This window comes from Balearica regulorum, chromosome 9, assembly GCF_011004875.1.
Source record: "Balearica regulorum gibbericeps isolate bBalReg1 chromosome 9, bBalReg1.pri, whole genome shotgun sequence".
Taxonomy (NCBI): domain Eukaryota; kingdom Metazoa; phylum Chordata; class Aves; order Gruiformes; family Gruidae; genus Balearica; species Balearica regulorum.
In genome coordinates, this window is record NC_046192.1 from 19,446,706 (window position 1) to 19,462,002 (window position 15,297).

Sequence of the window (15,297 nt, forward strand, 5' to 3'; positions counted from 1 at the left end):
AGGGCAGGATGAAGACTCTTAGAATGAGGAACTACTAACAAGAAAATTGTTATTTTAAAAACAGATGTAACAGTCTATCTATGATATACCAAGGAAGTTACAGGAGTAGGTGAAATCCAGATGTATTTTGTTACTACTGCACATCTGCATAAGTTTTCTTGGGGACTGGCAAGATGACAGTTTATTGCATCTCCACAGCGTAACCAGGTCTCAACCCATCTGCAGTCCGACAAGTCACACGTCAGTACCTATTCCATGGCATATGCCAGGCTCCTTTTTCAGTGATTCTGAATCATCTGGATGCTCCATGGGGGGCATTTAGTGTACAACGGAAGTTTTCAACCTTAAGCTTCACTGCACTTATGCATTTGAAGACAGGATACAGATATGAACTATGAACACCAGATCAAACACTGAAAAGGGAAGTCTGCTATATTTTGATTTTGTTTCTTCTGTTTCATAATTCATTTTTAGAGCTTCTTGATCAATTTGTGAACTGGTCTTCATCTATACCAGTGGGACAAAACCCTCGTGTACTGCACATTGAATTCACTACAAGTTTCAAAACAAGGTTGCACCGACAATTTCTTTACTACAGAAATGTTGCCTTGAATGAGATCTTGAAAATCCAGCAGAATCTGCAAACTTCAGTTTAGAGTGAAGCTTCCAGTCATTAATGCAAAAATAGAGTTCCCAGAGGAGAACTGAAATAATACCCATTAAAGGCCTGAACAAGAATAACGAACAGCAGAACTGTTTGTGGGTAAGGAAGATCTGGAGTCTTTGATACAAGGAAAGTCAGCTCTCTTGAACACTTCCTCCCCTGCAGCCCACTGAGCGTGGCAGAATTTGGGATGACCGTAACAAGAGGGATGCACTACTCTGGCAGCAGCCCAGGCGCCACTGAGGAGATGTGCCAGGAGGGTAAAATGTGTCTACCTCAATTAGGAAATAAAAAGTATTTACCCTGTGACTTGGATAACTGAAGCTAACAGTGGACACTTGTGCAGGTGGGTGAAAGCAGCTACTACTGGTTTTGTCCAAGTCCTACAATTAACCACATCTTTACTAAGGAAGTTCTTGTAGGTGTTACAGTCTGTGTTTAAGTTAGTTTATTCCACCCAGAGATAATTTTAATATACAGCTTTACATCTTTTACCATCCAACAGGAAGATTCTTCCAATTATGGATGGGACTTCAGTGTCAGAGACTGACTTAAAACTGGGTATCGCAACAAGGGTCCAGAAGCAGCAGCATTTTTACCGGCCTCTAGCCATAAAAATTGCCGCACCTAAGGCAATGCTCCACAGATGTCCCTGGTGGCAGCACCCCCACTTCGTGTCCCAGCACGTAAACACCACGATTAGGTTCACTCATCCTAGCTGAACGAGGAGGCAAATGTTGCTACCCAGCCCCAAACGTGCAGACACATATACGTGGGGACAATGGAGGTACCTGCAAGATGTACCATTCAAAGCGCCGTCTGTGCAATCCGATTTTATTGGCATACTTAGGTATCAAAACATTTGCCGTCAATGTCTCAGATCCTTCAGATATATGAAGGTAATTAAGCATTAATTATATCTTCAAAGTACAACATGACCAAATATAAATACATGAAAAAGAATAAAACATGCAAAAATTCCCCAACTTTAAAAGGATTAATTCAAAAAATTTATGCTAGTGAGATTTCTGCACAATCCACCAATTCTTACACATTTTTCCATATCAGGATCAAGAACTGTGAGCAAAACACAAAGGGCATAATAAAAGATGATTGGCTTCTGAATTATACTTTAAGAGAACAGTGAACCGTTTACATCCCTTATTATTTATTCCAAATAATTGATTTGTCAAAGTTAACAGTGCTTTTCAAAGCAATGACTAATATACTGCCATTCTTACACCAGCATAAATATTTGAATTGTATTTAACTCTCAAAAATTACTAAACTGATTGCTTATAGAATACAGTAACCGTCCATGGAAATAACAAAATTGATTTGCAAACTGCTATGACAGCATCTGTAAGAGACAGCTCAAAATCAATGTGTGCGTTTAAAGTGAAGGGTCATCATGAAAAATGCAACTTTTTAAAGTTTCATTGTGCAAATTCAGTTTTATTGGATCACTCGAATTTGGGAGGAGAAAGATTTTGTCACTGTGCTACAGTGACGTCTCAAGTATCAAATGCAGGATTTCAATCTGCTGATACGGTAACAAAAAAGATTAAATGGAGGTAAAAGCGTTCCTTATGAGAAAAAAAGAATTATTTAGCAATTTGTGGATATAATGAAGAAAAATAAATACTGGAAGTGATTATTGTCCAGATGACTTATGCTAGGCCACAAGACAAGCCACGGTTCCTATTTAGAAGTCATGCTGGTCTGTTCTAGGGCAGGGATGTAGCACTGAACTCGCTTCAGAATCTGCTATGGGTGCGTGAGCACCACATGGCTTCCACAAGGCATTTACAAATGTCCCTGTTAACAAGTGGGTGAGTCCATTGTGGAGAGAGTCAAGATGCTTCTGTCGGTGGCATAGAAGGGATCCGATGAACTCCATGATCTAAAGTAACAATAAAAGAAAAGTTTGGCTGACTGGAAACTTATAATCTAGAGGTGAGGAGAAAAGTCTATGAAAGCAAAAGATAAAGTGTTAGGAGGTTAGGCAAATGTAACTCTTTAATCTATTAATTTTACATAGGCACCTGCATTTATTCATATCTTTGAAAACGGACTGCAATTAATCATGCCAACTACGTAATGAACAATTCTACGTTTACCTTTCTGGCAAAGTTTACTCACAGACACAGTTATTTTCATCACTACAAACTAAAATGACTAGAGGTTTATATGCCAGTTTTACAACTAAATTTTTAATATTTTGCCTCAAGGAAAATCTGAATGTTGTGGAAGATGAGGAGCTGTGCATGCTACGATTTGCGAGAGCCTGGGGTCATTCTAGTAAAGCCCTGTGGTATGCACAGCTAACCATGGTAACTGTACGCTGGGGTTCTAATGGGAAACGTCCACGCTGTCTGAAGTTGTGGGTATGCAAAACTTCTCTACAGCCATGAATCTGTTTCATCCCTTACTGTTAAATTTAAGTCGAAGTTTAAGGCATCAGGAAAACTACCTAACACGTCACAGCTTTTGATTCAGATGGGACTCACAATGTCTTCCTCTTGAGGACAAATTACTGCTTAGGAAGAAATGCTGCTGTTCTTGGTTGAACAATATTATAGGACTGTATGTGAAAAGCTGAAAAACAGAAGGTTGGAAGGCCGAAAATCAAAATATAAGGAACTTATCCTCCAAATTTGCCTCTGTCAGAAATCTGCTGTTTCTTTAGAACTGTTGCATGCAGTGCCTTGACACGAGTACCACTAATGGGAGATCTGAACAATTCAGTAATGAATCCTACTGTACAAAAAATGTATGTATGTGATCCAGCAGTCTTAATATTTTAGTGACTGACAAGTTGACAGACAATTTAATGGAACAGACAGACAAAAATGCATTTTATCATACCACATCACACATTTATACTCTAACTGGTGAATGAAGCTATAGAAAATACTTCTTGAATACATTTTACAAGCAGAAATTAATTACAAGGGATTATATTCCTGTGGCCCGCTACTCCAAGCATTTGTACAACTTTGATTCATCAAACTGTCTATCAAAATTTGATACCATGTTTGATTTCATGTGCAGTTATCGTATTTGACAGAATATCAGGAGCACAGAATACAACACAAGCTAGCTACAGCAACGTTTTTTAAAACAGTGCTCTTCATTCTACAGCACTCTCACAGACAACGTATTTATCAGCATCGCTTCATTCACCAAAAATCACTTGCAGCTACCTCCTGGTTGAATAAGAAGCTGTTTTATAAAGCACAATTACTCAAAAGACCATCCTGATTAGGACTGCGCAATCTTCTGAAGATACCAGCTTTAGGTAAAAATCAAAGCGGCTCAAGCTTGTGAACAAAGGCTGAACAATTTTACAAGCATTTCAAAATCACCAAATAGATTTCTTAACTGTACCTTCAGCATTTCACATGTATTTTAAGCAATCAATACATTAAAAAAATAAAGACTTTCACCTATTACCAGGAAAGTGTACGGGAAAAATAGTCTTGACTTTTAGACTAGTTTTTAAGTGTCAGTGCTGAGTGAAAGGAACTGAAGTCATTGAAGAAAGCCAGTAAGACTGAAGTTAAAAAATACTTTTCTAGTTGTCCTGTACATAAATTTAAGTGGAATTAGAAGATGGTTGAGAGTAATTTCAACCAGAGGCAGAAGCGAAAACTACAGAACTTCAAGGCCTTAGTGTAGCACCAAGAGAGTTTTGCATATTCATTAAACATCATACTACCTTCTGCGTGCCTACAACTCTCAAATTATTCAACTAGATGGAACTTTGTCTGAAAATTACATGAGGTAAGCAGACAAGAAACCTGAGAAAAAGCAGTCTTCCAAAAGTGTTTAATATTCTGTCAAATACGAGTTATCTTCAATAAATAGTTAAGTTCTTAAAGAAAGAAAAATTGAGAGGAAAAAAAGAGGAAATTGTAAAAAATGTAAATGCATTGCAGAAGATGAAACACAGAATACCTACCTTATAAGACTACATGTTACTAAGGCAAATGCTAACTTAAAATCTGCCCTAATCAGATTACAATAAATGAAAAAAGTAGCGCGAGAAGTTCCTCATTTGGAAAGCACAGTTTTACAGAGAAGTTGAAAAAACCCCAGAAAACTTAGAGCAACTGCTACCAAAACGTTGATTTTTTTTTTTTAGACCAATTAAATGCTCACCTTGTAGATTAAAAATTCTATTAAATTGTTTATTTTTTACATCATGCCTGCTTTCTATACAGCAAGAGTTTCAATTAAAAATGTACTTATTCATAACAGTTCATTTTTCATATGGAATGAAACATTTTGCATAATCATACCCTAGATTTGTAGAAACGTTGAATAAATTTCATAAGCAAGCCAGAAGAGAACAACTGACCGAAACCACAGACACTGCATTCAACACAAGAGTTCGAAACAAAGATGCCCTACATACCAAGTCAATACCTAAAGGTAGAATCGGAACTGACAAAGCTTGTCAGTGAGAATTACCCAGACAAGGTTTTATAGTGACTGAATGATATCACAACCTTTAACCAAAAGAGACAAAGTTGTTCAAATACAAAATGAGTATCCTTGAAAATGTGAGAAGTGCAATTTTTTCAGGTTTGCCTTTTGAGCAATGAAGGACCATGATATCGTTCAGGGACTGAGAGATTACGATGTACAAAAGACTATTTTTATTTCTACCCCCAAATATTTCCATGTTTGTTAGCTATCCCTCTGCATCTGGAAATGGGGAGATGGCACATTAGCAGATTTAGCAGGAGCTTTTCTCACAGTTATGCTGACTGCAAGAGCAGTGTTGCTCCTTAGACGTGTTCAATTAACATGCTTTTATCGCACTGAGGTTTGTTTCACATGTGGTTTGTGAAGGAAAAAGATTCATTTAGCACGTACTTTGGAATGGCACACATGATTTTGACAATATACCTTCTAGAACCGAAAAAACGTTTAAAATTCTTAGAACCTGAAGGCTCTGTTCAGTCAATTACTCTGATTTTAGAAATAGATTATAAAAGTTATACTACAAAAATATTTCATCTTCATATCAATCAATGGCTGAAAGACTTAACGACTCTCCTTCTAACAATGAAGTTATATTTAAGGGGCGGAGCGTGAGTCTTTTGTATATCTTCAGGAGTAACGCAAGCTCCAAGGTAAATATTTGGAGGTTGTACATCAAGAACCAAAGGGAAAAGTCTTTCAACTTTACAAACAACTCCTGATTCGTGAAGGCAAACAAACAAAAAAAATCATAAAAAGGAGAACAAAAACAGCAGCAAGGCTCGATTTTCTAAAGAGAAGAATGTACAAATCAAGAGAAATTACGATAGCTACAACACAAGAACTTGTAATAAGACAAACTAAACATTTTAACAGAAATCTTTTGAAAACTGTTTTTCCCCCTCCCCATCCCAAAAAAAAGCACTCAAAAAGAAACAAGAAACTAATCTTTTAGGATGAAAAAAGTACAATAAAGAGTTGCATTTCCTACTTAAGTAAACAAAACCTGCAGCTGGTTTGCTAGACATCTATTGCTGCAGGCTCATCATGTTCCAGTTTATAGGAGAATCGTCTGCAGCAAAGGCTATTGAGAGAAATGCCACACCTGTTGACCCGGGTTGGACTACATCTTCCCATTAGTCGTTCCAGCATTCTTCTAACAGATGTGCATGCTGTTTCCCCATCTGAGAAGCAGCACATGGAGTCCAAGCAGTTGATACCTGAACCTGCCTCAGTAAGCTGGAAGGAGGAAATAAAAAAAAAAAAAAATCAGTACACACAGACTATAGCAATAGAGATGTTATCAGAAAACACTTAGGAAAAGCAGGTTGTCTTAGAGTGTTGAATATTTTTCAATTTTATAGGAGAGCTACAATGATTAATAACATTACCATTTCCCTTCCTAAGGTCTATATACACTAAAATTTGATCTTGCCAAGGTTTGCACGCAGCCTTGGTGAGCGTATGGGAATTGTTTAGCACCATCACTGCTTGATGTTGGAAATAAACTGGTCAGCAATTTGCTGCGTTACAGCTATAATGAATCTCTGGAGCAGGGCATCATGCAGTTTAAGTTGTGATGCCTTGATTAACCTCAGCAGAGGTACAACAATTCATACAAGCTACGGGTCTGCCCTATTTTAAGGGAAATCTATCAAGAGAAATCTTCAGACCAGGGCTGCAGAATACAGCGCAGTAACCTGATTGTAAGTAATATTTTTCCTCAAGAAGTATAGAATGCAACTTCCTATAATAATTTACATTCTATCTCTACCATAGATACCCTTGGTAAGGAACAAAAGCACATTCCCAATTTTGTGAATATCTTTTATCTAAATGCAAACAAGGCTGATGTTAGAAAGGTTCAGTCGCGTTCATGCCAGCATGAAGAACAATTCGATATTAGCATAATAAACTTTCTACTGTTCATTCTTAGTAGGTGAGAAAAAGACCCAAACAAAATGAAAGAAGTAACAGAGATGTAGGGGTTTAAGTTAAGTGCCATCTATCAGTGCGCTCCTCTGTATCATTTTTGCAAACAAGTCAACTGCAGCATAACTAAAATCTAACAGAATTCTAGTACTGTTGGAAAGAGAACATCCAAACTGACTTCCGTATCCTTTCAAAGGCAGTAAAAAAATGTGGAATGTGGGGATGTTTTTTAATTTAATTTGAAACTCCCCATGAGAGCATCCTGCCAAACAAATACTGAACACACAGGCTAAATTTAAGCATCCATTATCCTCCCCTCACTCTGAGACACCAGTGAACAAGGAAATCTGGGAGAAGGCATTTTAATGATAGGACACATTCACTGAACAGCTTCCCCCAACTTTTCACCATGACACCAACGGTTGCTGACTGTTATCTGAAGACTTTGGTTTCCAACCCCAATTTCTGTCACGCCACCCACATTTGCCCAACACTACAAGGAAAACAAGGAACCTCAGAGTTTCCTATGGGAATAGTTTATTATGAGTGGACATGTTCCTTCCTAATCCCCCAAAACAGACAACTGGACGGATTATGTCTTCATAACAGAACAATTCCTATCCTACAAAGGAGAGGCAGCTCACAGAAACAAGAGGCATCTGGAAATCCAAGAGAAAAATCCCAACTGGTAGAACAAGGGGGAGCACGCAGGCAGAAGTGGTGTTTCCATGCATCTTTTCCTATTCCTGCACCTTCCTCAACTCTGTTCCGCATTCCCCATGGCCCCTCCAGATCTTTCCGTCACACCGCTTGACGTGATGCTTACGGGATTGTCAGTTAACAATTGTATGAACTTACAGAAAGCATTACAAACTGAAACCCTTGATTTGGTTGCTGCACCTCAGAGGCCACGAATAAGTGCAGGCACAATGCATATTTCTGACTAACTCATGCTCATTTGGGAGGTCTTCTGGACACAAAATGAACGTTTAATGTGACAATGAACTTCTGTAAATACCTGAGAGACAGGAGCAGAAGCATTGCAACTGACATGTCTAAAAGGGGTTTTGGTTAAAACCAAACCAAACCAAACCAGAACACACCTCAGAGCTTGAGTCCCTGAATGTCCTTATTAGATGACCATCACACCTGGTCACAATTGTACTGTCACAGAAGACACCATAATTAGGAACAGCACAATTTGCAGCATTGCAGTACTAGCATATACAACCTTCACAACAACTTCACACTGCGCTCACATCATATCAGACCAGAAGTTACACAGAGCAGAAGGAATTCCTATTAGGAGGTCACAAAACAAGCTCCCTGCTGTATATGCAATGATCTTCACGGCTGTGTTCACAGCAATACAAAACAAACTCTCACATTCCTACACTTAGGATTTCAAAAAGAATATTTAGTCCATCCACTATCTTGAAGCAGACCAAGTAACACCTTTAAGGTTACTGCAAAAGGTCACATTACAGTGGTTGTATGTAGGATGAGATGGACCAGACCTTTTTTTTCCCCCTAGAATCTGCTGACATGAGAGCTAGCAGCCCTAGATATTATTCAAAGACTGGCAGAAAGAGGAACCAAGAGTAACCCAAACTAGCTTCCATAGAGTGAACCCTCAGTTCTGGATTTTGGAGGGCTGTCCTCTTCACTACAATCTCCTTTGTTCTTCTCAAGTTAGATACTCACAAAAAGCTAGGATCATGCTTAAACCACAATGTATGGACAAGTTAGTATTAACCTTTTTTAAAAAAAAAACAGCAAATGTGACTTTAGGTAAGCCTGGAAACCACATTTATGTTTTATCAAACTCACAGTTAAGTGTAAAGTAATATTGGGAAAGCATTAAGGACAACATAAAAATAAATTCAAATTTTATGTGTAAATATGTTACGTATCACTGCCTGGTGAACATGGATTTTGATACTTATATCCACTACCTGGAAGGAAGATACTTATGCTAAAAAGTCTCTCCTCTCCCTTTTCTCTCTGTGGCAGACAATTATGATCATAGTTTATTATCAAAGTAAAACTTGGCATGGTAAGGCAGTAGAACATACTGGTCTCTGAAGACCTGAAACAAACTCTCAGGAAACAAAAGGCAGAAGAGATAATGCTTTAAAAAAAAAAATTAGTAAGTATAGAGAAATATCTGATATTATTCATACTTGGGCTGCAAATAAAGTATTTTCATAAGGTAAGATCTGGGATCACAACAAACATAATACTTTATATGATAATGGCCCATTTCATGTACTAAATCAAAAAAGCAACTGAAGTGCAGAATTAAAGAATGATTCAGCTTGATAAGGAAAAATCAAACCCACATATTATGATGCAAATTTTCTTGTAGGTATCAAAAATATGGGTATTTTAGAAATGGCTCCATGACTGTCTGTATATGATATATAAAAATAAATATATACACACACGTTAGGGTAGAGTGGGAGTACTACCTAGTGAACGTAAGAACTGTCGGGTAGGCTAGATGGATCTAGCAGTTGCCTATTGTCCTCCCCTCTGTGCCTGCTTTCAGCAAAGTCACATGCTGAGCTGACTGAACCCTTATCTTCTTCCATCTAGAAGGACAGAAAAGCAACAAATCTTATAAAGCACCATGCTTGCATTGCTTTAAAACAGTTACCATTTTTATATGAACTTTCACTTCACAGATCTGTTCTTGAGAGAACAAGGCATATTTACAAGTTAAAGAGGCAATTTTTTTGAGTTAATCAGTGGATCAAACATGGTTTATCAGTGCACAAGTATTAGAAGCGTTCAGTCTTTTTGTGCACCATAGACTACAAAAGGGGAAAACCCAACACATTTGAAATCTATTTCAAATTTTCAGACTTTGGAATTTTGTTTTCCCCTCTTCTTTTCCCCTTTTCCCCATAATAGAAAGGACCATTCCAGTTTGTCTTATTACAGGATATTCTCAATGCCACAAGACAGACATTTCAACTAAACATTTAATCACATTGAAATATAAAGTTGGGACTTTGTCGAACAGGAAATGCATTTAACCCTGTACATCAAGTTAAGAGCACTGCAGCATATTTTCCAGAGCCCAGATCCTTGCTGCCAACATGACTGATGCCACACAGATGTTTCAGAAGATATACAAGATGGTTATTACTATTCCACAATTAAGTTAAAACTTGCTCCCTACTGTAAAGCTCACTATCTTTAATGCTTATTATACTGTATACCAAAATCCCAAACAATTAATTTAAAATTTTAAAAGAAAATATAAGAACATTGACATCTAACAACTTCACTGCCACTTATGTTTTCAACATTTTTCTAACTTTTCTACTCTTCATCTCTTTGAACCAAGTAAACCTACAAAGCCAAATTATTTCATTATTTCAAAAGTATCTTCAGGTAAGTAAATACATGCACTTTTGTGACTGAAGATAAATACAAAATAGTCTATTCTTCTCTCATTTATTCCCTTTTCCTGTGATAGATTAGCTAACAGATCAGCACCACACTATGCTAACACTGTAGACAAACCTGTAAAGGAAGAGATTACCCTTGTTCAAAGTTTAGGATATTAAGATGTTCTGGTACGCTTCACTAGTGCGAATGCATGTTTGCACTTGAATAATCTTCTTAGAATTTATACATTCCTTACAGCAAACATATGCTGTAGAAGAAACAGATACCTGTCTCTTCTCAACTTCTACACAGCTGGGCTGGATCAGATATGAAAGCTATTAGGAGGGGAATCCTATGAAACAGCAACTAGAGGAAAAAATACAGAGAAGTGAAGAAGGCTGTAAAGCCAGGGCCTGGAGTTTGGAGTTCTGGAGACAGCTAAAGAAAGCAGATCTGTACAGAGACGAAGGGAAAGCAAGGCAACAATAATCTCATGGGCCTGTAGATGGGGAAAGAACACGGTCTGGCTGTGCTAAGGCAAATGCTACAGCTTGAGAGGCCCAGATACAACGTCATGCACTGACAGCCTTCCCTGTGAATAAACCTCTTTAATGTGTTTTACATTTCTCTAGTATTGTGTACAGTCGTAACACACTGCACAAAAGGTAAAAACTCTATAAACATTGTTAAACCCACCAGTAAGTGGAATTAAAACATCTGTCCGAGCACTTCTCACACCTGGCTTAAAAATTCTGACAGTTCTTATAAAGCACAGAGACAGGTATACATATATACAACTTTGTAAACAAAGAAAAAAACTGAAATGAGATACAATGGGGCCCAGTTAGTACCCCAACATCTATATTTCACATCTTCCAAGAACAGGAGAGACAGCTACAGAGGAAAGAAGTACTCAGTCAGTCTCCAGTTAAGCATAAAGCCCGCACCTGACCTGTGCTGCCTGATTTACTCCTCATCCCAAGTTCCAGAAGTGACAGTACAGTTCAGAGGCAAGCAGAGTTGAACAGGCACACACAAGACTGCATTTCTGACTTACAGGAATCACACAGACACTTAAAAGACCCCCCCCTCAAAACTCTTAACTGTACATCACAAATGTACTTAAACTTGAACATTTTTTTGCACGCTGAGAAGCCTATAGACATAAAAATTGATTCTAACATCATACTGGTCTTTTAATTTGCATTCATAAAGGTATTCTCCTTTTGTATTATCAACAGAACAGTGAGCATGTTTGCAGAACAAGGCATAGCTCAGTTTAACCTGGTGCTATATTCCTTTTGAGCTTTTTAATACCTATTTAACAAACAAAAAACTGCCAAAATCTGTTTATCGCTATACATGTATTCTGCAGTCACAAAGGATGCCATTACTGGGTGGCCTTGTACAAATGAGGTGTGACAGAATTAGCTGCTTACAGCTACATTCACCAAGCATCTGTTTTGTGTCACGTTCCTACAGTTTTCCTTGCTTTCCCTGCTCTACTGATTTTGGAAAACAGCTGCCTTGGACACCACAGAAACTAAACCATGGTCTTCATTCCAAATTAATTTTTATTTAGTATAGTGAAGTGAGTACTTTCCATCTATTAAATGATTTTCCTTTTTACTGTTTTAGGTAAGGATCCACAGGATAGCTTCTGAACTTCATCTGAAGACTACAAATAAAAATTAGAGAAACCCAAATCCTTGTTCCTCTCTTGTTGCTCTTTACAACTTAAACTACATAGTATAAGGCACTCAGTGCTCGTATTTCAGGTACCTTACTATAAGATACTCCACTTACTATTAGATACTCCAGTGCAAAAATTCTGACATACAAGAGAATTGGATTTGCATAATCATTTGCTACTCATAGACAAAACAAATTTCCCATTTTTTCAATCTCTTCCCTAAGTGTAATATGAAGAAAGTCCCCTCAAGTTAGTAAGCATTCTCCTATTTTTAGTATTTTAATACCTACAGTGCTGCCTTCCTAGACAGCTTTATATTCACCATCCAGTTGCATAACCCTTCAAACATGTTTAGGTTTAGAAAGTTTAACAGAATCTGTTATAAAACCTTTGGTGTAGATACCATGCACCATGGAATTCACTTCAATAACTCGGTGAGAAAAATAGAAGTTTACTGGAAATACATTTATCCAAAGTTTTTTTAAAAGTAACTTATTTACATGATGCTGATAAACCAAGAATTTTAAAGGTAACTTGTAAAAGTTTTTGCAGAGGAATCTTCCCAATATGTTGCTAAGTTTACTAAAATTGAAGAGGTATTGTGCAGTTTGCCTGTTTTAAAGCTAGTAAGTGCTGAATTTTTAGAAAAAACAAAACGAAAATATCGCACCACTATCTCCCTGAGGAGCTGGGAAATCTAACCTGATGTTTCACAGTGTAACAACTAAGAGCTAAACACAATAGCCATTGCAAGCTCTTCCTTGCAAAGGTATAGCACACACTGAGAAGAAATACAAAGCTTTTCTCTTCCTCCCCTCCCCTTAGAAGGATTTGTATCATATGTTTCAATTAAACACTAAAAATTCTCTGCTAATCATTTCCAATGTCAGCTTCCTGTCTCTTACTTCCCCTCAGTTAAAGAGCAATTAAGTCCCAAAAACATAGGTTGGTTGGTTTTCACAGCACCTATTTAGATGTTTTTAAACAACACAGTCACCATAAAAATATTTAAAAGGAATTAGTTCTTTACATTAATTCTTGCTATAGAATATAGCAGTAGATAAGGGTGGGATAAAACATCAAACAGCTTAAGACATTATTGCTGCATATGAATGTTTTAGTCTTACAGATGAGAATCAGCACTTGATAGCATTTCATATACTGAACTCAGTGCATTTGAAGAGTTTCAGAATTGTAATGGTTCCCCTTACACAGACACACGTAAGCTTTGATCTTCTTTTGAATAATTTTCTAGGACTTTGTAGCCAAATGTCTTTAGGAATATGTATCCATACACATTGAAAACAAACAACACTCACTTTACAGATGCACAAAACAAACACAAAAAGCCTTAGCCGCACAAGGGTATGTACGCACCCCAACTTAAAACATTTTCTGCCCTTTCAACACAAGTGAAAGCAAATTAAAATGGGCAAACAACTCGCAAGAAATTACTGCCTGGATCTTCCTGTCACGGCCTTATGAAGCTGAAATTATTCAACATGCAAAAAGCACTTTTAATTTTGATCATAAAGAAATTAAAAGCATTATAACCATGCTAGAAACTGTGATTATTGAAACATGGATGCAAGAAGAGCTAGATCTGTATTCTGAAAGTTGAGCACCATGCTAGGGATGTTTTTTCCTACAAAAAGCACGTCCAACACATGCTACTTAGGAGAAGCATTTGGCTCAAAAACACAGAGCAAAGCCAAGAAATAACCAAACTGAATGTATCTGCGCTACAGATATTGCCCTCTCAACCCACTAATATTCATGCCTCTTCCCATCTCTCTCAGCACTGGTTAGTTCACCTTCAGCATGCATAAGAGTTGATGAGGAACTGTCCCTCCTACTCTACCTAATCTTGCTCAGCTGATTCCTTGCCCTGGACAATGGCTGCAGTGCGATGAACTCGTCACTTAAAGCAACTCTGTTGGAGTACATCTACAATTGGACAGAGAAGGGATGGAACACACATGTCAGTAAGTAGCAGCAGTAATTTTCTAAGAGAAAGACACAGGACAAGACATTATTATTTCAGTGGAATACACATCATATACAGAACACAAGCCTGGTACCTTCAGGACAGTTCCTGGGATCATCACAGCCAGTTACTGTTTGGTAGGACCATTCTTTAACTGTACCTTAGCTTTCATACCGAGAGAAAAGGCCTACACACTTTTACATCTATACTTTAGCAGACATCTTTATTCAGTATTATCTTCTCCCCTCAATAGTGCCATGATTTGTATTTACCCAAAGATTTACATTTTGATTCAGATTTACCTTACTGCCCACTTCCTCCTATATGATTCTGTAACAGACCTATAATCAGAAATTACCCAGAAGCTACTTCAGGGCAACAGACCTAAGTCAAACATACTAAGATGGATTTTCTTTAAGGCCAGCAAAGTTTGGAACACAGAAAAAAAGACACACATGCACTCTAAGTGCATTAAGGAAGGTAAAGTTAACCAAATTCATCCCTCTATAAAGGTCAACTCATGCTTGCCTGTCAAGTTTTTAATATACTGACTTCCCAAAATGGAACAGACTTTTTTTTTTTTAAAGTTATGACAGAACATTATTTACATTTAAAAGTTTATCTTTAGCAGAATTTCTCAAATGTTTCTCTCATACAAGTTAATTTGCTTTGCTCTCTCATCAATGACTTAGCTACATGTAACATCTAATTGACGAGAGACAGATTGCCTGCTGATGCTATGACCTTATACTAAATAAAAGATATAAAATCAAGTTCCTTATATACTCAGTAGCGTAAGGCAGGTGCCTACAATTTATTCGGAGCACTAAGTTTGGTAACTTGCAGAACTATTGTGCTCTTAGTTTTGGAAAAATTGAAACAATACGGGCAAGCATTTTCAGTTGAGAAACCTGTGTTTTGCTCACTGCTCCGGGGAATATTTTAGAATTTAAATCATGGCAAACAGAAACAAATAACTTAAACAGTTGCAATTTAAAAATCAGTGACTAGTTTATGTAACAATTTATCTTGCCCTGATAAAAACTTAGTAACTGTAAACTAAACTTTTTCTTTCCCCCATATGCAAATACACTAATTTAGTCCTACAATTAAAAATGAACAATTAAAAAT

At 37.3% G+C, this 15,297-nt stretch overlaps 1 protein-coding gene across 8 annotated transcripts in view; it reads right to left on the minus strand.

Annotated features, from left to right (window-relative positions):
* Positions 1–15,297, minus strand: part of ATP11B (ATPase phospholipid transporting 11B (putative)) — a 68,921-nt gene that overhangs the window by 2,182 nt on the left and 51,442 nt on the right. The window contains exons 29-31 of one of the 8 annotated variants that reach the window (XR_012836808.1): positions 9,559–9,681; positions 6,261–6,394; positions 1,483–2,567 (exon numbers count right to left, since the gene is read on the minus strand). Coding sequence is in view for 7 of the 8 variants with exons in the window: in XM_075761467.1 (XP_075617582.1) it covers positions 6,176–6,394 (219 nt within the window). In the remaining variant the exon portion in view is untranslated. Of the gene's footprint in view, positions 1–1,482; positions 2,568–4,829; positions 6,395–9,558; positions 9,682–14,040; positions 14,127–15,297 lie in introns of those variants that run through there. The other 7 variants (XM_075761469.1, XM_075761472.1, XM_075761471.1 and 4 more) reach the window with 7 other exon arrangements.